The sequence below is a fragment of the Brachyistius frenatus genome, unplaced genomic scaffold (assembly GCF_029030835.1).
Source record: "Brachyistius frenatus isolate BFR_SWC_R1_liver_20210118 unplaced genomic scaffold, ASM2903083v1 Contig_29, whole genome shotgun sequence".
Lineage (NCBI taxonomy): Eukaryota > Metazoa > Chordata > Actinopteri > Embiotocidae > Brachyistius > Brachyistius frenatus.
This window is the reverse complement of record NW_027210628.1, coordinates 295,609-316,745: the sequence shown is the minus strand read 5'-3', so window position 1 is coordinate 316,745 and position 21,137 is coordinate 295,609. Positions and strand designations below refer to the sequence as shown.

At 40.3% G+C, this 21,137-nt stretch overlaps 2 protein-coding genes across 2 annotated transcripts in view; one reads left to right on the top strand and one right to left on the bottom strand.

Moving 5' to 3' along the window:
- The window catches only part of LOC138621177 (disintegrin and metalloproteinase domain-containing protein 10), a 31,354-nt gene extending 21,756 nt beyond the window's left edge, over positions 1-9,598 (top strand). The window contains exons 10-15 of the mRNA XM_069699007.1: positions 1,851-2,022; positions 2,134-2,278; positions 2,609-2,792; positions 5,138-5,237; positions 5,674-5,894; positions 8,605-9,598. Coding sequence (XP_069555108.1) covers positions 1,851-2,022; positions 2,134-2,278; positions 2,609-2,792; positions 5,138-5,237; positions 5,674-5,894; positions 8,605-8,709 — 927 coding nt within the window. The 3' untranslated portion in view covers positions 8,710-9,598. The remainder of the gene's footprint in view (positions 1-1,850; positions 2,023-2,133; positions 2,279-2,608; positions 2,793-5,137; positions 5,238-5,673; positions 5,895-8,604) is intronic.
- Positions 9,599-9,816: 218 nt separating this feature from the next.
- Positions 9,817-16,316, bottom strand: LOC138621183 (lipoprotein lipase). Its single transcript, XM_069699021.1, has 10 exons — positions 16,078-16,316; positions 14,966-15,165; positions 14,459-14,638; positions 13,775-13,886; positions 13,420-13,653; positions 12,778-13,020; positions 12,326-12,446; positions 11,656-11,874; positions 11,204-11,311; positions 9,817-11,120 (listed from the first exon to the last, which is right to left on the bottom strand). The coding sequence occupies exons 1-10, from the start codon at positions 16,175-16,177 to the stop codon at positions 11,099-11,101; spliced, it is 1,539 nt and encodes a 512-aa protein (XP_069555122.1). The 5' UTR covers positions 16,178-16,316; the 3' UTR covers positions 9,817-11,098.
- Between the last annotated feature and the right edge of the window lie 4,821 nt (positions 16,317-21,137).

The window sequence follows — 21,137 nt, the reverse complement described above, 5'->3', positions numbered from 1 at the left end:
TTCTCTGCTCTGAGACTGTGGGGGCGTGGCCTGAAGGAGCTGAAGCTCCGCCCACTCACTGGAAGGTGTTCAGTGATCTGTATGACAGTCCTGTGGCTGCAGTTTTTTTCCCCACTAAGCGGTCCGTCTGACATCCAACCTCTCGGTGACTTCATGCATGATGTCCCACTGGTCCTCTGTCTCTCTGGTGGACTGAGCAGCCTGCTTTGGGAAAACAGAATAAAATTAGAATTTATTTGTCCAATGAGTGAAACATACAGATGCATATAAATGAAGCTTGTCCCCCCTGAGCTGTAACACAGGAGTAAAACTGGACACCAGAGACAGCAGACAGTGAGTCTCCAACTACTTCTAACGTAGCTGCATTACAATAGTGGAGATAATAAGAGCGGAGGAGTTGATTTAGTTCTGTAACTGCAACATGAACAACGCTGCATCACATCACATGTCAATTCATTATATCACGTCAATTCAAACTTTGAACCTGCTTAGGTCTAGCTGAAAGTCTTTCTCTTCCACTGATGTCCCTCCACCTCCACCACCTCCTCCACCTCCACCTGCTCTCTGCAGCCTCCTCCACATGTAGTCGGGCTCGTTTATCCGGACCAGTACCGGTACATGTAACCGAGAGGGTCGGTGATTGTAATGTTACACCGGACTACAAAAACAACAACCCTCATTAATCGGGAGGACAAGATATCCTCTGGTCCATGTCTCCATCACCCTGAAACGTAAAATACAGAGTTACATATATTATAGTTCCTTATCGGAGCTTTATTGAGACGCACAAAATAATCTGCGGTTATCGGAGCATTTTCCTCTGAACTCTGCTCGGCTACGAGCTCAATAGAAGATAATTAGCACATTAAATACCATTTCATGAAAATACTGTTATTCTACACCGAGTAAAATCACGTTAGGGGTTTGCACCGCAGACTAAATATAGCAGAGTTACCTCTGGAAAAGTTATCTAGTGTAATTATAACAAGCACACAGAACTTACGCTGAGTGGTGAACTGCTGGCGGCGGCGGACGGCGCAAACTGCAAACTGTTTCAGACATGTATTCATGTTACCATCCTCTCCGGTTGGTCTGATGATAATAATAATCTATATTGTATAGCACTTTTCAAAACTTGAGTTATGAGGTGCATCACGTAAAGTAAGACATTAACACATATCTCCAGGGATCATCCGCTATGATTTACTCTCGAGAGGCAGGATTGTACGAGCCGCGGGGCTCTGACGAAATTCTCGGGCCTGATATGATGTGCAGGCTGCTGAACAGTCGATGGAGCGATTGGGTACGATGTTGCCAACGTGTAATCCCGTGTAGTGCAGTTAGGATTACAGCACAAATTCTGTTTAGATTAAGGTTTTACTTTACAGATGGAGCGAGGTCAAGGCAGGATTTTCCTTCCGAGCTCTGCATTGTCTGAAATGTTGCTGACGGAATCGGATGTAATGTTGATGATGAACGGAATAAGTGAACGGCACCGCGCTGCGCATCACGAGGTCTGAAAGGCAGAATGACGATATTTGAAGAAGAGGGCTGACAACTGATTGGCTCGAAAGCGCGGGCAGAGAGATCATTGGCCAGATAAGGTGACAACAAGAATATGAATGAGTGACTTGACAGCGTGGGAAAGCGGAAGTAACGCAGAATATAGCACAGCAGGATTAATTCAGAGGTGGAATCAATACCATGACGCGACATTAGAGATCTTCCATATTGAATTTATGTAAAATCGTCATTTAATTCCCCCATCTGTGATTAAGACAGACTCAAATCGATTTGGCATTTGCTTCCACCTTCACAAGAATATTTCTGTTGTTTTCTCCATGTTTCAGCATGATGAGGGCGCTAATTGCGGAAACCTCGGCTCTACCGGTGGAAAGGGCAGGTACCTGATGTTTCCTCATGCCACAGATGAGGTGCGTGAAAACAATGATAAATTCTCACCCTGCAGCATCAAACACATCAGTCAGATCCTGAAGCTGAAGAAGGATGACTGTTTCATGGGTGAGGCACAAACAGCAGTCGGTGTTGCCTTCAGAGTTTGGACACAGTGAATTAGTCACCGTGAACAATTTATCTTGTGTGTTTACCTGCATGTCTGTTCATTTTGGTCAGTTAGTGATCAGCCCATCTGTGGAAACCAGATTGTGGAGGAAGGTGAGGAGTGTGATGTGGGTCACAACGACACAGACCTCTGCTGCTACAGTGCTATAGAGCCTGTGGAAGTCCAGTGTCGCCTCAAGCCTGGTAAAGCCTGCAGGTACTGCACACGTAAACACAGAGTATACACAGTGTGGATAAATGGAAAATTCCCATTTTTAGTTGAAGGAGAACTAATGATGCTGCATCTGTAGTCAGATTTGTTTTAACATTTATGGCTTTGTGTTTGTATTTTAAGTTAAAAATTCGTTCTCACTTGCATAATGTTTAATTGACGTGCCCACACCCCATTGTTACCAACCTTTCATCTGAGCTATTTTGTATATTTGATCTTCTACGTGTGGCTTTGCTTTGTTTATGTGTTGCTTTCATGTGTATCTGTCATCCCGACTGTATGCGTGTGACGTCTTTCCACTTGTCCATCCATCAGCCCGCGTCAGGGCCTGTGCTGCGGTCAGGACTGTGGGTTTAAGCCAGCGGGTCAGATGTGTGATGAGGAGACAGACTGTCAGAAAGACAGTGTGTGTACAGGCCTCTCCCCGCTGTGCCCCGAGCCGAATGCCAAGGAAAACCTCACCGTCTGCAGTCAGGGCACACGCGTGTGCCTGAACGGGGTGAGGCAGACACATCCACCACACCAGAGAGTGACTCAGTGAGTTTCAACTCCATTACCCAATGAGGCAAAGTTTGCAAGTTTACAGCAATGTTACAGTCTCATCATGAAGTTCATTTAGTAGCTGTTCTGGTGATTTCAATTACATCAGGTATTCTTTGGCAGCACATCCACTTCTTTTCAGTTGTAAACAAACATTTTTAGGACTTAAAAGATCCGCTTGAAATATCAGCTTATCACCAGTTGACGACCTGCAAATGTTTGCCAACCGCCACTGGTTTCACCTCGCTGCATTGCTGTAGAAGTGGACTGGAGGAAGTGTGTATCAGTACAGTGTGACATTACTGGTAGACAAGGTGCAACACAGCACACGTGTCTTAAATATATGGGCTACTGAGGGCTTATTAAACCTACCGGGCATTTGAAATACAAACATGTTGAACAGTCTTACATTTCCAAGAACACAAAACCTGGTCAACAGAGGTCGCTAGTTGGGAAATAAACGAGAAGCACTGGATGTGACATGAAAAAAAAGGCAATAAAGTAGAGCACTTGGGTACTGCAAAGGAGGCAGTGGAAGAAAAACTCCCAACAGCCGCCCACTATGTCTATCAAAATGATTAAAAAAAAACACAACCTCAAATTAAAAAAAAGAACTGAGCCCAAACAAACAAAATAAAAGTTGGGAGTCACTGGGAAGTAGAACTGAATAGCAATTTGAGGCAGGCTGAACAAAGAAAAACCATCAACACATCAAACACACAACAAACCAGACAGTCAATTAGAGATGTTGACCGCCCAGAGACACACCAAACTGACCACCAAACCAACCTCTTTATAACCTCCCAGCCAGGCTGATTGGCACCAGGTGACTACAAACATCACAGGGGCAACAAATAGCTCCTGATTTGCAAAGTTGAGTGAGCCTGTAACTTGGATCTCAGGATCCCTGGGCTTTCTGTTTTTGTATCACCTCGCACAAAGTAACAATCCTCTGGAGTTAATCAGACGATTCACCATCCACTCTGTGCTCACAAGTCACTTTACTTGAAAACAAATGGACCAATACAAGACAGAACTACTGAGGAAAGATCTTTTTGAATCCATTCCATAAAAGTTTCATTTTGACCATTTTCTCCAGTGTTGAAGACAGATGATACACTGTACTCTGAGGAGGTAAGCAGGGGAATTCATTCCAGCTGCTCTGGATATATTACTCTCCAGATGTGCTAATTGTGGTGACCCCTGATGACCTGAACATGAAACACAATTACTGGAAAAAGCTTTTGGGGGTTGATGTGGAAAATGGTATATTCCAAGAAAAGGAATCCAAAAATGAAGGAATGTGTTTTGGTTACAGTTTTCAAATTGATTGTAAATCATTTCAGCTCGCATTGTTTCCTTCACTGAACCACATGAACAGAAAAGAGCAAAACAGATTCCTCTGACTAAATAAACACGTTCAGTTCTTCACAAACTGGAAATGTATTTCAGCCTTTGATAAAAAAAAAAATTAAAAAAAGAGAAAACGTGTGATGCAGATTACCCACTTTAACAAGTGGTGGCCAAAGATTTAACTGTTAAGATTCAGTCAGTAATTTAACATTTTGAACATATGAACACATCCTAAACCATATCAAATTTGAGAAAAAGATAAGGCCAAATCATTTTTATAATTTTTAAAAAGTGTGTTGGAGGTATCTCAAGTTTTGTTCAGACTGCAGGCAAATCAGAATTGTTTCTCAATTCAGATATTGAGGACAGACTGTCTGGACTGCTATTTGCAAGCGTGCAGATCAGAAGAAATCTGATTTTAGCCACCAGAGCATCTGGACTGAAACCCATCTGTAGGAATCCAATTACAAATGTATTTCAGGAACCACCTCCACATGTGGTTGTTTTTTGGTGTCCAGGCTTTCCAAAATCAATCTGGATACAACCCGGATATGACAACAAAAAAAAACTCATTTAAACTAGCAGTAAAGCCAAACTTTCTCAGCCTTATCCAGAACTGGTGTTTAAACACAGTTTATTGGTTGTGATTTAAACAGGTGCATTTTATTACCAATAAACGTTAAGTCTTAAGAGTGACCGAAGCTCCAGCTGAAAACCCAAGTTACCTTCTAATCTAGTTCATATTGAAGTATCAACAAAGTGAATACATATATAGAAGATCAACTTTGACTGGGTTCATGCAGTGTTAGCATACAGCTGGCTTCCAGATAGCTCTTCTTTCTCAGGTACTATCTCACTTTTGTATCTCTTTATTCTCCCCCAGCCTTTCTTGTCTCATCTTCATTTCTTTGAAGTCCTCTTCTTAATGAGGGTCTCTGGTTGTCTATGCAGGTCTGTGCTGAGTCTGTGTGTGTGAAGCACCACCTGCAGCAGTGTGACTGTCCAGGAGACTCCATGAAGGAGAAATGCCACATGTGCTGCCAGCAGCCCGGTAACCACAGGCCCAAGTGTCCTCCTCTACTGAGGAATGCGTTTACACTTTGTGCCCCCACGAATCAGCCTGTGTCAATTTGTACTGAGGTCACCCTTCCATATTATTGTTTTCCATTAGACAATCTCAAGTCCTTTGTTTGCGAGAAATGCGATTTACAATCCGCTGCAGTGCTGGATGTTTTGGTCCGTGTTCAAGACACTGCAACTTGGCAAATTCTACATATTTGCTTCAAAGACTCGAACTTTGATTCTATTTTGTCAATTTTCCCGAGTGCCATGCCACCATTGAATATATATACAGTACATCTGCAGTATAATGGCATGTCACTCCGTAAACTTGACTATACAGTATGTACTCTATACGTGTGTGTGTAATATCCTTAATCTTGAAACTTCTAATCTAATTTGACATTCTTTGTGTGCGTATATGGCAGATAAGCCTGAGACGTGTGCCAGCACCACCTCCTCCGTATTGTCTCGTCACTTTCAGAGAAAAGCGTTGCCCCTGGTGGGCGGTGCTCCGTGCTCTGGGAACCGAGGATACTGCGACAAATTCCATGTTTGTCGCCTCCTGGATGCGGACGGCCCCATCGCCAGACTGAAGAACTCCTTTCTCCATTTGGTTGACTTCAACGACCTGGCAGAGTGGATGAAGGTGGTTTCCTGCATTAAGTAGATGACACATACATAAGATGACAGCGTTAATGATGGCAGATGTCACCATAAATCTGAAGAACACTTAACATGGATGTTAGGTTTGACCCTAGGTTTGACCCTAGGTTTGACCCTGTATCAGCTGTTTCAGCTGTTTCAGCTGGTACAGGGTCATTATTTGTTTTGGCCAAATAGATGAGAAGACCGATTTGTAATTTGAGTGTGTTGGTTTGTGGAACAACAATATAATAATAATAATAATAAGAATAACTTTATTCATATAGCACCTTTAAAAACAGAGTTTACAAAGTGCTCTACAGAGAAGCAAAGCATAGTCATACGTAATGTCAATACCGGTAAACATTTAAGAAAACAGGAGGCAAAAAAGACCATACCATTAAGGTAATGAATACAAGAAAACCAAACAAATAACCAAAATGAGCAAATGGAATAGGAAACAAACAAATAAATAAATGAATAAAATAAACAAACAAAAACAGGGGAACAAAAGAACTGCATAAAAGGACGACATCACTTAAAAGCAATTCTATAAAAATGGGTTTTAAGAAGTGATTTAAAAGAAGTTAATGATTCTGCAAACCTTATCACCTCAGGTAGGTCGTTCCAAAGTCGAGGGGCCCTTATGGAAAAAGCACGGTCACCCATGCCCCCATGGACCCATGCCGGTACTGGACTGTCATGCATTTGAAGGCTGGGGAACATCTGTTCACCATGTCTATGCCAGATGTTACAATATATTCAGATCTGATCGGGCCCAGTCATTCTTTGCTGTCAGGAGGTTAAAGAGGCAAAAGTACAGACAGCAATATGATATACAGAGTAATAGTAACAGGGAGAGGTGCAGGTGAAAGGGTTTATGGTAGTCAGGTTGGTTTATAAATTAATTCATTGAAATGTAATGACTGTGATTCAGTTCTTCTTTCATACTAAGAACATTTCTGTTACAGCAAGACTGTATCTTCAATAAATCTGCTTCATAAACATGATTACAGTAAAAAAAAAAAAAAAAAAAAAAAGAGGGAAATAACATTAGGAATCATAGTTTTTTGAGAGTTTTGATTTCAGTCAGAGGCTGAGCTGCAACGCAAAGACACGATCCATGCATCCATCTTTACAGAACTAATGTGCAGTTGTTACGATAAACTTCTGCAGACAAATAAACCAGATTTGTGCAAATTATACCCGATGAAAATTTACTGTCTGAACACACATCAACACGTGTAAAGTTGGAATCTCAAGCAGTAAAATGCACATTTACGAATAAACTGAATAATTAAATTCATGACTCTTCTCTACTAGACTTACCATTATATTTTATATTTATATATTTTTATTTTATTGCTTTTCTATTATATTATTCTATTCTATTATTTTATTCTATTGTTTTTATTATTGCTTCTGTATGTATGCTGCTGTGGCGAAAAAATTTCCCCTCGGGGATTAATAAAGTATATACCTACCTACCTACCTACCTACCTAATACATTTTAAGCATTTTCAGCTACCACTAGAGGTGCTGCACAGCAACGTATTACTGAGCATGTCCAATCTAAATCATGTGCCGAACGTTTAGGCCAGTTGCAAACAAAGAACACTGATGATGCACCTTAAAGGGACAAATGTCCCACTAAATGCATCCATCATGTTTGTTGGGCCTAAAAGAGACACAATGTAACTGTGTTGTTAATGAAAGACACACAGTGTACATCTAATGTATATTGTGAGAGCCCAATTCATCCTAAAAAAAAACATCCCTTAAGGAGATATTTTTTTTTATTTTAAAGAAAAGTTACTGTCTTGTGGTGGACTATTGTCACATAATAGTGCAAGAGTACATCTGTTTTGGTCTGATTTCAATCAGTTTTTCGTGTTAACTTACAGATGTCTTTTAGATTTGCATTTCAGGGACAGTGCACATTAATCAGCGCGACTGTAAAAAAAAAAATTTTAAACAGTCCCTGAGCCACATATTAAATTAGAGATTACGATGTGAGGACAGAGCAAAATGTTTGCCCGAAGTTACATCCTCAGCTCAGAGTGTTTGTTTAACTTTCTGTCTCAATGTTCAGCTGTCGTCACTGTTTCAATTGTATATAGCTGCCTTTGAGGTAAAGTTTCTCATGACAGCATGGAGAATCAGGAATGTCCATTTGGGTTTAAGAGCATCTCATAGTTTCAGCCATCCGTCTCAGTGAAGACCGAAATGAGCCCTTGCATCATGAATTATTGTGTTGCTTCACTACAAGCGTGTTGACTTGATCTGAAATGAGAAGGTTGTGGATGTGATTAATTATTAGGAAAGCTTCTTCAGAAAACATTTAATTGGTTATACTTTTAGCTTCTTAAAAGAACAGACATGGAAATTGTACTTAATGTGGAATATTCATTACAATAATGTGTTAGTAATCTCTTCAGTTGTTAAAAGGCACACAGTGTACTGAACCTGCTCTTGTTGAGTTTTGCTATAACACACGATCAAAACAGTTCACGTTTGTAAGATCACTGAAGACTATATGACACTAATAACATCTGTGTATTTAAAGCTCCTGTAGGGGTTTAAACTAAACTCTGTGTTCACAGACCGCATCACCTGCTGTATGTGGTGGACCTTTGGAGTTGATAGACACAATTGTTTTATGTTTATGTTTTGATCCTTAAAATCTTTAATATATTTTTGTTCACTCTCCACAGGCTCATTGGTGGGCCATCCTGCTGGCTATACTGACGCTGTCTGGAGTGATGGGCTGCACCGTCTGGCTCTGTGGCCGCAAATTGGACACCGATAACTTGGACTGACCTTTGAACTGATAAAAGATGCCTTTATCTGGGATTTTGAATTGCCAAGGCCACATTTATTCCACATCTCAAACATTCTGTGAGCTGCAGGCGACTTGGAAGACACTCAACACCTGCTCACTGCCTCTCACGCTGTATTGTTAACTGATATCTTTCTACGTCATCGTGGTTCTGCTGTTTCTTTTCTTTGTGCAAGTTGCCTGTTCACATTTCAACAAGCAGTGACAATCTCCTGTAATGCATGTGTTGTGGAAAATTTTGCTGTTGCGGCCAACTGTGGGTCAGTGAGATCCCCTTCAAGAGGGGTCACGTTCCTCCATTGTGACAGTACACCCACGGCAATTTAAATCCATCTGTCATGCAACAACTCAAACGAGCTGAGCGTGTTGGAGCTTGAATTTCAGCTTTGATGACTGTCCAGCTTTCTATCTCAGTGAGACAACTGCAAATTAGTGCTCAGCTGGACATGACATTGGAGTATCTGCTGTTATTCGCAGGTTTACAAAGTTAATAAAGGGACGAATAAACGTTTGTCATCTCAAATAGTAACTGTTTACTAGTAAATGCAGCTACTGTATTAAGTACAATTTTGAGCTAGTTGTACTTTATTTGTACACCACTACATCTATTTAACAGCTACAGAAAGAACCTGACTATGATTCATAATAATAAAAAAAAAAGCATATAATAATCTTATTTTATTACAGTGCAATGCACTGTAAAGATCAAACTCCTGGTTTCAAACCTTTTGGTCTTCTGACCCTGTACAGTTGTTTACACAAGTATTGTGATTCAGTCTGGGTCACCTTGACACAATCAGCCAAATGCACTGGCATCACAACAGAAAGGAAATTAAGCAACAGCACAGCTTGTTTTGGGTTATGTACAAATTCACTGCACTTTTCTATCAGAACCAGCTGTGAGAGTTTAAACTGTTGAAACTGTTTAGATCAAACACGCTTTGCTTTGATAAAAAAACAAATTGAAAAGTGGAACAAACAGCCTTGAGATGGTAAATGTGAGTGATAATGGTGAACATTTTTGTTATAGAGTAAGGAGAGGATAAAAAAAATGATCATGCTCCACTGTCAGGCTCAAGATGACCTCTCAGATGTCAGGTTTGGTTTATTAAAGACACAGTACAGCGACGTATTTACAGCTATGTACAAAGGATTACAGAAAGGCACATTTTACAGATCCATCCAGAGGTGAAATATATAACCAACAGTGCTTCAAACTACAAATTCTATTATCTGTATTATGGTATTTACATACATTTACTGTACAAGCAACTTGATTAGCAATCTCTTCCCCTGTTTTCAGTGCAAAAGTAAAACATTTCCACTTTTTTTTAAAGAAGATAAAAATGAAGTCACAATGATTACAGTACCGATCTCTAAAAAGCTGAGGTTTAGATATTGCTCACAGAACTGGAAATGTACTTGTGAATATATTAGCATTAGTAAAAAAAAAAATTTAGAGTTAGGGACAGAAGAAGTTGCATTTACAAAGAGCACAACACCATGAAAACACTAGTATTAGCTGTCTTCTACCTCACACTGAGCATCACATACTCGTTAAAAAAAACAACCAAAAAAACAAAGCCATATAACAGAAGAATGTCTGGCACTTCTTTGAGGTGACAGCTTCAAAGTCATATGTCATCTTACAGAGATGTAGCAGTAACAATTGAAAACAACAGCTTTTGCTGGTTCATGGACCTCACGCTCACGGAGGTGAAAAACAGCAAGAAAAGCACAGAAAAGTTCAGTTTGCAACAGCTTACTTTTGACAACTGTTTACAGTAAGGCACACTGATACAGGTCCCACAGTCACGTACAGTGCTGGGAGCCACAGTGGTGAATGCTCGGTTAGGTCATGCACTAGTTAGAAAATACAAAAAGGTGAATATATTGTACCCTATTGCCTAAAACACCCTAAGAAATTCACCTGTTTTTCTGAGGTGTCAGTTTGCAGGACATTATCTTTCACAGTGGTAGCTTTAAATACAAAGTTTAACTTGAGGTATTTTACACAATAGGACATCAGTACTTCCAAAGCCAAACATGATAAATCCAGTCCTCAGACCTCTCAGTGTGAGAGCATGAGCTGAATACATCCATCTATCTGGACAAAGAAGATCCACCAAAGATGACACCATTGTCTTTTAGTACAACAAAGAAGTTACAGTTACGTGTCATTAAAAACGGCTTTTTACAAAATATATTACAGTATTCACATACACGTTGTTTTAAATACCATACATACTTCTGTTGATATATACAAGGTGATAAAGGTTTTATATATTTGATAAATTTACAGGCGTATAAATTATCTACTAAGTGCTGAAATGGTCAGAGGGGCGTTCAACAGTATCTTCTCTTCAAGGTCAGTGGTTCTCCAGAGTTACTCTACAGACAAAACCAGGTATATTGTTATTTATCAGATGTAAAAGTAATGAAATATTAATAAAGTAAAGTGGAGACTAACATACCTTTTTGGGGCTCGTTTTGGGTTCATCCTCCACGCATCCTTACATTTAACAAACGTGACTTCCTGTGATAGGTTGTGAACATCGGGGTCTTTTACACAGAACACCAACCTGTAGGAGAAGTACAATTCATTTGAATGAAATCCGAGTAATGGACACGTTTTGGACAGATTTTGACCACAATTAATGGGGTAATTGATTAACTGGCCCGAGTCTCAAGGAAACTCATCTAACAGTGACGCTTAAGAAACAGTCAGGGGTTAATCAAATCATTAGGATCCCTCCTCTGGGCACAACGAACTCTTATGGGGACCCATTCTTCTATTGGAATATTTCAGTCTGAACCAATCGACAGACTGTAATTGCCAGGTTACAAGTAGGACTAAAGATTTAGTTCTGTTTCTGTAAATACCACGTACATAATTTTCTGTCTTCGTCTTTACAGTGCAACTTACTTTTGCTGTGTCTCGCCGGCTCTGATGCGGATTTTGTGAAACTCCATGTTGGAGCTGTCCGAGTCGCCGGACCACCAGGAGGATACCATCTTCAACATGTTGGAGGCAGACCAGCCGTTTGTCTCCTCCCACTTAAACTTCAACATCAGCAGGTCCCCGATGTCTTTTTCTGTCACCAGCAGGAACGAATGCGTCTTATTGGTCACAATCTTCTCCTTCCTGTAAGGCATGCATATGGAGGAAAGTTAGTGCTCAAGTGCTCTCTTGTTTTATTTAGCAAAGACTTCTAAAGTATGCACCGTAAAACATGCCAACACAGTGGTATAACCAGATATAGTAAAGAGCCAACTTTACTGTATTTGTGTGTGTGTGTGTGTGTGTGTGTGTGTGTGTGTGTGTGTGTGTGTGTGTGTGTGTGTGTGTGTGTGTGTGTGTGTGTGTGTGTGTGTGTGTGTGTGTGTGTGTGTGTGTGTGTGTGTGTGTGTGTGTGTGTGTGTGTGTGTGTGTGTGTGTGTGTGTGTGTGTCTCCATGGTTATAAAACTGTTTATGGTTTCTATCACGAGCTGTTGAATTCTCTGCCACTGTTGCAAAACAAATTGTATAAATTGTAAGCTGCAAGTCACGGTGCAGTAATTCACTTTTATAAATGATTTTGAACTTCTCACTTACAGCTTAAGCTCCAGGTTTTCAGCCTCTCCTTTGGTTCCGTGCAGTGAGATGGTCAGTGAAGGCTCCATCTCTGAACTATTCACCTTACTGGAGAAGTGGATCTTCAGCTGGTAGTGGTAAACTGTAAGAGGAAGCAACAACAGGCATCATTTAGGAAACTTAAAACATGCATGTAGGTTACTGTAATAAAACGCCTCCAATTCCGTAGTTTTATCAAAATGAATCCTCATGTAAACAGACTTTTGCACCCAGAGCAACCAGAATCTGAAACTCTACAGACCTCAGAAGGTCTTCATTTCCTTTTTAATCCCTTTTTCAAACATTTCAAAAGATGTTTTTTCAGTATTAGACATTGGACCTTGTTTTTGTAATAATATTAGCTCATTTGGCTATGACCAAGTAGGAAAATATTGCAATAGTTTTAGTCGTTTGTGTTGATAAAGTCTGCTGACCTCTGAAAGGCATGGAGGCTCGGGTCTTGGTGTACATCTGAACGTCGCGTGCCCTGCGGATCTTGCTGATGTCATAGCCCACTGTGTTGCAGCGGCCTTTGCGGCAGCTCAGACACATGCCGCGGTCGAACATGTCATTGCTGCCGCACCTGTAGGCCTTGGCCGCTTCCTGCTCGTTCAACAGCGAGTCGATGAAGAGGTGGATTGAGCGCTCGTGTTCACATTTCACTGCGTCGGTGATAGCTGATCAGGAAAAAGAGGAGGATGATCAGACACAGATAAAATTTCAAGTTCTTGGCTGAAAACATTCTAGATAAATGTTCACCTGCCGCCTAAAAAAGAACAATATTTTATCTGTCCTTTTCTCCACCATGTTTACTTTAATGTCCGAAAATATACCTGTAAAGTAATCTAAGTACTTCAGAAAACTATTTTCTATTTAAGAAGTGATTTATAGGTAATTCAAACAAAAAATGTTTATTATTCTCAGTATAAAAAAGTCCCAAAATACAATTAAGAGTACAAAAAACAAGAAAAAAAAAAAGTTGCATTGTTGTTGCATTCTGAAAATACAGTATAACACAATTTTGCACGTTTCAAGTTGAGTTACTCAAAGCTTCAATATTTTAGAGTTATTTTTACCAAATAGCCCAAAGTTAGCGATCCTCTCCAGGGCCCCTCTGAGGTTGCAGCCCGGCTGGAAGCTGCCTCCGTTGGGGTAAATGTCCACGTGGCCGACGGGCTGCTGGATTCCAATGCTGAGACCCAGGGAGCCACGTGTGAAGGTGTGGAGGACATCCACAAAGTGAGCATCATCTGGGGAGAGGCGCCGGTGGGCATGCTCGCCCTCAAAGTCAGGACCGGCTGGATCCAGACCTTAAGACAGAGAGGAGGAGCATCGCCAGATAGTTTATAGTCAATTAAACAGTCAAAAACTTAATCATACACTGCTTTATTAGTTTGTAAGATGTAGCATAAAATGGTCCCTTTTGTTTACCAGTTATTCTTCCGACTTTATTGGTCACATGGCTGCCAGCAAATCCAGCCACATGAGCTCCAAGGCTGTAGCCAATCAGGTGGATTTTGTCAAGAGGCATGTTCGTGGTTTCCTTTTAAATGCAAGTTACAGAAAACAGCATTAAAGAAGTCAGTAAAATATAAGATAAACTAAATAAACCATTATATAATAAACAACCTCTGATTTTGGAAGATCTTTTTTTTTTAAGATAGGGACACATTTCTTTACAAATTGACTGGGGACATGGAAACTAATGTCACTGTGGAACACAACTGTATTCATGAGCTAGTTTAGCAGATGAATTAGAACAGTACTGTTTTATAATAATGTAAACTATATTATAATGATTACTAAATTATCTATAAATATTTTTGGCTTGTTGTAAAGAGGAACAACTGGTGACTCTCCATTGTTTTAAAATACAGGTGGAAATAACTTTTTACAACTATTTTTCACAGTTCTAAATCTTCTAAATGTCCCTTTTGGTCCCAACAAGAGATCATTCAAACAGCAATGAATGACAGCTACAAGCTTCTACCAAGTCTGTTTTTTAATTAAAACATTTTTAAAAAAAGGGAATTAAAAACAGTCTCCTCTTTAAAACGAACAGTGATGGGTAAAACACTTTTAAATGAAACCTCTGAGGTTTTGGATCCCACTGACCTCGATCCAGTCGATGAAGCGGGCGATCTCCCGCCCCACTGCTTTGGTTTTCTGAGCTGCCACCACATAGTGATTCTGAGCCGAGTTAAGCCAGTCCACCACGATGACATTTGCCGTCTGCTCTCTTTCGTACAGCGCTGATACCAGCTTGGGCACCCAGCTCTCAAACATCCCACTCAACTGTGGAGTTGACAGTCAAAACATGAAACTTACAAGGTGACATTGCAACAAGGTCAAGTGGATACTGACACTGATAAACCTCCAATATCCACGATGTCTGAGCCCCCTCCAGATAAACTTTACAGCACATACTTTGGGATTAACTACAACCTACTGCTGCCTGTCAACAGCAGCTGATGAAGTGAGATTGTTCAAACGTGGTGGCATCAGAATTTAGTGAAATACAATCAGTCATAGGTGGGTTTTTTTCCTTTTCTGTGGCCTAAAGTGAACAAAGCTCCAGGAGGGATTTTAAAAGCAGGGCAAGTCACAACAGGCGTTGCTCACCGTCCATCCGTGGATTACTAGGAAGGTTTTGGAGGTGCTGTCGAAAGTGCAGGCAGCCAGGGAGTCCGGTCTGCCAGGAAGTATGTAGCACAAGTCGTCATCGGGATGGGATGGTTTACGGAGGGAGAATTTGGCAATACTTGCGTTCTTGTTGTCATCCTTGTGGTCAAGCAAATCTTTCAGAGGGTCGAGGAAGTTACCTGACAGAGAGATTAACCAATTAGCTGCATGATTTACGAGGACATTTTTCTCTTTAATTAACATTTAAGAAGAGCTGAGAAGAAGACGTTCCTGTGTCTAGCTGCTGTTTCTGTCAGATGTGCAAATCCTATCTAATGTTCTCAATGGGAGGTCTGAGACGCTTGACTAGCTAAATGAGTGACTGGCTGCAATAAGCCTCGGCCCCACGGGGCCCCCAAAGTAAATGAGCCTCCACCTTAGAGAAGATCAGTGCTCAGGGGTTACAGGGGTTTACTTGGTCAGGACTGAGCTCCATAGAAAGCCCTGGGGTTGTTCCCAGCTTTGTTCCTGCCACCTCACTGACTATAATCTGCCCAAATTTCAGTGGTCCTGAGACAGTCAGCTGACTCAACCCAACTGGGGGTTGTGCTGGTTTTCGGAGTTGGGGGTTGGGTGGTGGAGCTAAGTACCACATAGACATGCAAAAAGGATTACAGTGAAAAGTTGGAGCCGTTTAGGGGCCATATTGTAAACATAAATGCACATAATCACACTTAGACAACGGTTTCTTTTAAGATGACTTATTTCTCTGAATGTGTTCTGCACTGTGCACCTCAAATGACCACTGACTCTGTCAGAGAGTGAAAAACCAACATTTTCATCTGGTCTCTCAGAGTGAATAGCAGTAACAAAGTTGAGTATTGGCCAAAGAGCACAAAGACGAGTTTAGTCATAGACACGTGATCTAAAGCATGTCTTATATACCCTTAATGTTATTGGCAGAGTGTAAACTACACAACATCCGGCTCGGACAAAAGCACTGCGCATACATTCAAACAGAGAATCTCCACCGCCCGTGTCTGCAGACCGTACAGTGCTCCAGAGAAGTCTGCTGATATCGGAGAGTAAAAGAAGTTCAACTGTAAACTCACCAAAAATAGAATCGGTGAGCTCTTCTTCCAGAGACGTCACATACTGCACAGCTGCGTTCAACACCACGAAGTACAGAAACCGAACTCGCCACGCTTTCATTTCTTTTACAGCTTATTCCTTTTAGAGAAAATGCCTTTAACAGTTAATCAGATCAATAGCACACACCGTAGCCCGAGAGTGAGATATTCCTCTAAGAACAATCCTGCGCGTCCTGTTGCGCGCACAGCGCTGATGTATCTGAACCACCTTGAACTGGCTGCGTCTTAAATAGCACTTGTGAACTTTCTGACAAGCCATTGGCTGCTGACCCCCGGGCGGGGAATGGAAAGTATGGGTAAAGTAAATCATTACACTGCTTTATGGGGAGAGTTAGCAACACTGGTTGGCAGTGTGCTCTCATTAAAACCAGTAGACTGTTCTATTTGTGTTCTTAAATTAACTCAATGTATGTTTCTACCACATAACTCGCCAAACATGAGGAATTAATGAGTACTGCATGATGGGATTGTTTAATGGTTTTCTTGTGTGCGTATACATTTGTTGACTGTCTGTGGTAGAAGAATTATTTGTACTTCTACTAATACTACTCAATGAAAATACTCCTCTACAAGTAAAGTACTGCATTCAACACCTTACTATAATAACAATATGAGCATTATCAGCTAAATTTACTTAAATTATCAGAAGTAAAAGTAAAAAATGTTCCCTGTCAGTGTTTTATGATGTTTTTGGATTCATATTACTGCTGCATCATTGTGTATTTTACTGCTATAGCTATTTAAGGTTGTGCTAATTTGACTTGTTTTATATAGGCCTACAGTGTTGGATAGTTTAATCTGCAGTAGTGCATCATACTCTACATGTTCATAGTGTCACATTCAACAAGGTCCAAAAAAGAACCATAAAAAACACCTAAACCTCCAGGGGTTGATTAAGCTATAGAAAAGAAAACATTTACAACTTATAAAGGAAAACTTAATCATGTTGCCTATTGGAAAAAAGTCTGAGTGATTTAGGCTGAAGCAGGTCACAAGTGTTGTGCACAGTAGCAGACAAACTAATATACGTCACCGGTCACCTACATGGCTGACTCTTCGTTACATACCAGGACTCAGGCAGCCATAAAGACTTGAGGGGCTTCCCGGGGGCATTTTAGGGACTCTTTTACTTCGTTTTGGCATCAGAAATCAGATGAGTGTGACACAAACTCACAATTATAAATTACAACTTCTGTTCCTGAGTTAGGACATTATTAACATCCAGAAAAATGTTTTGAAGTTGATGCAGTGACGTTCTCCTTTGAGCATTTGAATATGAAATGCCATCACTTCACTATTTTATCTTATTAAACATTTGCGTGAAATTTTGTCATAATTCTGTCTTAAGTCATGGCCACAAACATGTTTTGCGGGGTCACAGTGGCCTTTGACCTCTGACCATCAAAATCTAATCAGTACATTCTTGGGATGAGAAAACCTGAAAACATAAAGCCTCCGGTTGCCGCTGTTGGTGTCAAGAAGGCAATCGTAACATTGTTATTCATTTTTAGGCAGTGTACAATTTTTCAATGATTCAGCTAATTAGTAAAATTTCTTTAAATGTTTTTTTCTTTCAAAACTTGTCTCTTTTTTTGTCTTCACTCTCCAGCTTCAAAGGACTGACACAGTTTGTTTAAGGTTTATATATAACACTTGTATTTGTTTTGCTTAGCATACTGCATACTCATCCTTGGGTGCTGTTTCACAAAACCTTGATAAGGGTTTAAGCCAGGATTTTCCAGGTATCATGGTTTAATTAAACCTTGATTTGGTTTCACAAAAGCAGTTGCACATACATTACCATGGAGATTTATTCTGTGAAACTAGCCTGGTTCTGACCAGACAGCTATGTTTACTTAGTCCTGGTGCCTTTCAGTCAGTGTTTACTCTGATCAGAAACCTATTTCTTACAGTTATTCCCTTTGACGGGAAGTTTTGCGAGAAAATAAATAATAAAAGAAATTTAACTTTATGAAAACTACTGTTCATAATATTCCTTGAGGCTTCATAAATATTTTATTACACTTTTTGAGATGATTAGAAATGGACAATAAAGTTGCAAAGGAGTTTTAAATTAAGTCATGAAGGTAATAAAGTATTAGAAGATGGTTGTTTCTCCCTTTACAGTCACATGCTCTTGATGACGTCATCGATGATGAAACGCATACGGGCTTCCTGATGGAAAAAGGTCTTTCTGGACAAGTCGGACCCCTCGACTTTTCTTAATGACGGCCTGCATGAGCGTTCCCGAGATTCAGCCCCACAGAGCACCGAGCCCTGACTGTCCTGCAGATAATCTGTTGTCTGATGTTTTTCTTTATGCAGCAGAAGATGCTGAAAATCTGAGCAAAGCCACTATTTGTCGCTCTGTTAAAAGGTGTATTTGGCATTGAAACAATATTCTCACATCTTCATCATGTTTCCACATAAGTATGTGCTATATTGAGAAGGATTTTTACTAAATCGCAGGTACAATGAATTACAGATTACACACAGAGGGAGAGAGGGCTTTGTAATATTCATGATGAATAATACAAGTAACATTAACTTCGTCTGCTCACTTTTAAGGCATTAATAACTGATAATTTGAATCAATAACTCCTTGAATTATAGAATTATGACCGTTTTATTTATAGGAAACTACGCATTCGGTCAGTCCACTATGTCTGCCACACCTTATGACGCTCCTTAATTAAATCAGCAATGTTCTCTTTCACATATTGTCCTTTTCCTCCTTGTATGCTTCCATTAAGAGCAGTTTCTCACTGGGATTTAAGCATGTAACACATCTCTTTTCAATTTCACATCAGTGAATCTGTGATGTACCTCCTGGTCTTTTGAAGACAGATGTAAATGCGCATTTATCCGGATATGTTACACCTGGTTTGAACGAACCACACCTGATCACCCAGGCTTGGCAAATGTGAAACAGATTAAGCCAGGATGCTCTGACTGGGCTAGATCAAGCCTGGCTTTTCTCTGTTATCCTGGATATCTTAATTCTGCTTTTGTGAAACAGGCCCCAGGAGTTTCTGGGAGTAAATTCCTCAATGATGTAGCCTAAAGGAAGAAAAATTCTATTAGCTGTGCTCCACTTATTTTGCTGTTACATTATGGGAAGGATATTCTTTAACCCAAGTTGGATAATAAATCCTGACTCCTCTCTGAACAATACAATGCATAGTAATGTTGAAGTAGAAGCAGATGATACAGTTAAAGTTACACAGCATTCAATTCATGTTGTTGTTACCACTATAGATTTTTTCAAAGTCTCATCATATTTAACTTTTCATTTCTGTATAATAATGTAGGAAATGTGAAAAATGTACTCCTTTACAAGTAACAATGGCTGTAACAGTGTTCATTAATCGAGCAATCAGTGAAGTTTTTGGCTGACTTGATCTGAATTTGGCAGTCAGCACACAGCTATTATACCAAATTCTTAGTTTTCATTACTTCAAAAACTTTTACCTTTGACCTATCGCATAGAGCATTTTACCAATCAGGCAAAGTGAAATGTTGTTACAGAACACCTTCAGATTATGTGCTCATATTCAGGCAAGAGTTGTTGGCTTCACAGCTGCTGATTTGTTGCCCAAAACTCCAGCACAACATGCCAAGACAATCTGGGCAGGAGGCCGATGAGGTGATAGTTGAAGCATTACAAGATTGTTGCTGTGAAGGTCATTTGAACAGTAAAGTTTGCACAGTGACACTCACTACAACAAAAGAACTGACTCTGTAACCAAGTATCAGCTAACAGTGTGACAAATCCAGAGTGATTCAAGCAGAATAAATGTAAGAAAAATTGAAATGTTTTTGAATAGCTTTGGATAAAAGCGTTATGACCAGAACTCGACCTTGAAGAGAATGTTGAGGAAGTAACAAAACAAATTCACCCAAATCTTATACTGAGTAACCCAAAATGCCAAGAAAAGGCTACTGACACATTTTTAAAGTAACAAGTGTTCAACAGCAATATAACAACTAAAAGTGCAGAAATGCATGCAAGTAATGTCAGGGACTCCAAGGACAAGACAATATAAAAAAAATAAATTAAAAAATTAAAGTCTACACTAACTAGAAAATAAACAGCTCAATTGCCCTGCAGAAACAGAAGAAGCACAAATAAACTGTAAACTAAACAAAAGCAGCACCAACACAGAGTGGCCAAATGGACAGGAGCTCTCGTAATGGTGGTTGATGTACTGACAATCAAATGAAGTTCAGGTGTGAGAGATGCAAGCACACAGAGGGGCATGGAAAACCACAATGACAGAGACACATACAACGTAAAAGGTATAAATCCAGTTACTGCTAATGTCGCTACAGTTTTAACATCCATACAAAAATGATTGAAGTTACCTGATAGCACTGTATAAAACAACCTGTTATTATTCAGAATAAATCAACTTTGTTTGTAATGATAGACTTTTTATAAGAATATACTGTTTTCATTCTTGATTATAGTGTGGTTTTATGGATTGTGACTCTGATAGGTTTATAGGTCCAGACTAATATATCACATGTATTCAGTGCCCTCAAATTTCACATGATCAATCATGATCTCCAGAGGATCAATCTTGCTGATCTCTTAGCTTTTCTTCCCTCTGCAAAACACAATTCTAGTCAAATTGTCACGGGAGTTCAGGATAGGACCCAATAGCAGACACAGGATCGAGATCAGGTACAGATCCGAGGCAGGCTGGTGGAACAGCCGTGAGACAGACGTGCAGGAACCAGAGGCGGGACTCTGGGAGCAGCAGGCCTGATCGACTGTGTGGTTCCCTTGGTCCAACACAGGATGGCAGGCTTATGTCAACTGGGTGATCTCCGCGTAATGACACAGAACGGCTGGCAGGGTTGACGGCAGGCTGCGAGCGAGTAGACGCAATGAACCGACAACCCAGGACTGCAGGACCAGGGCCGATACAGTGCCAGGTGGCAATCAGCAGGATTGCCAGCAGCTCTGCAGATTGATTAGGGGCGTGGCCATGGGAGGTGTCTGCAGACAGGAAATG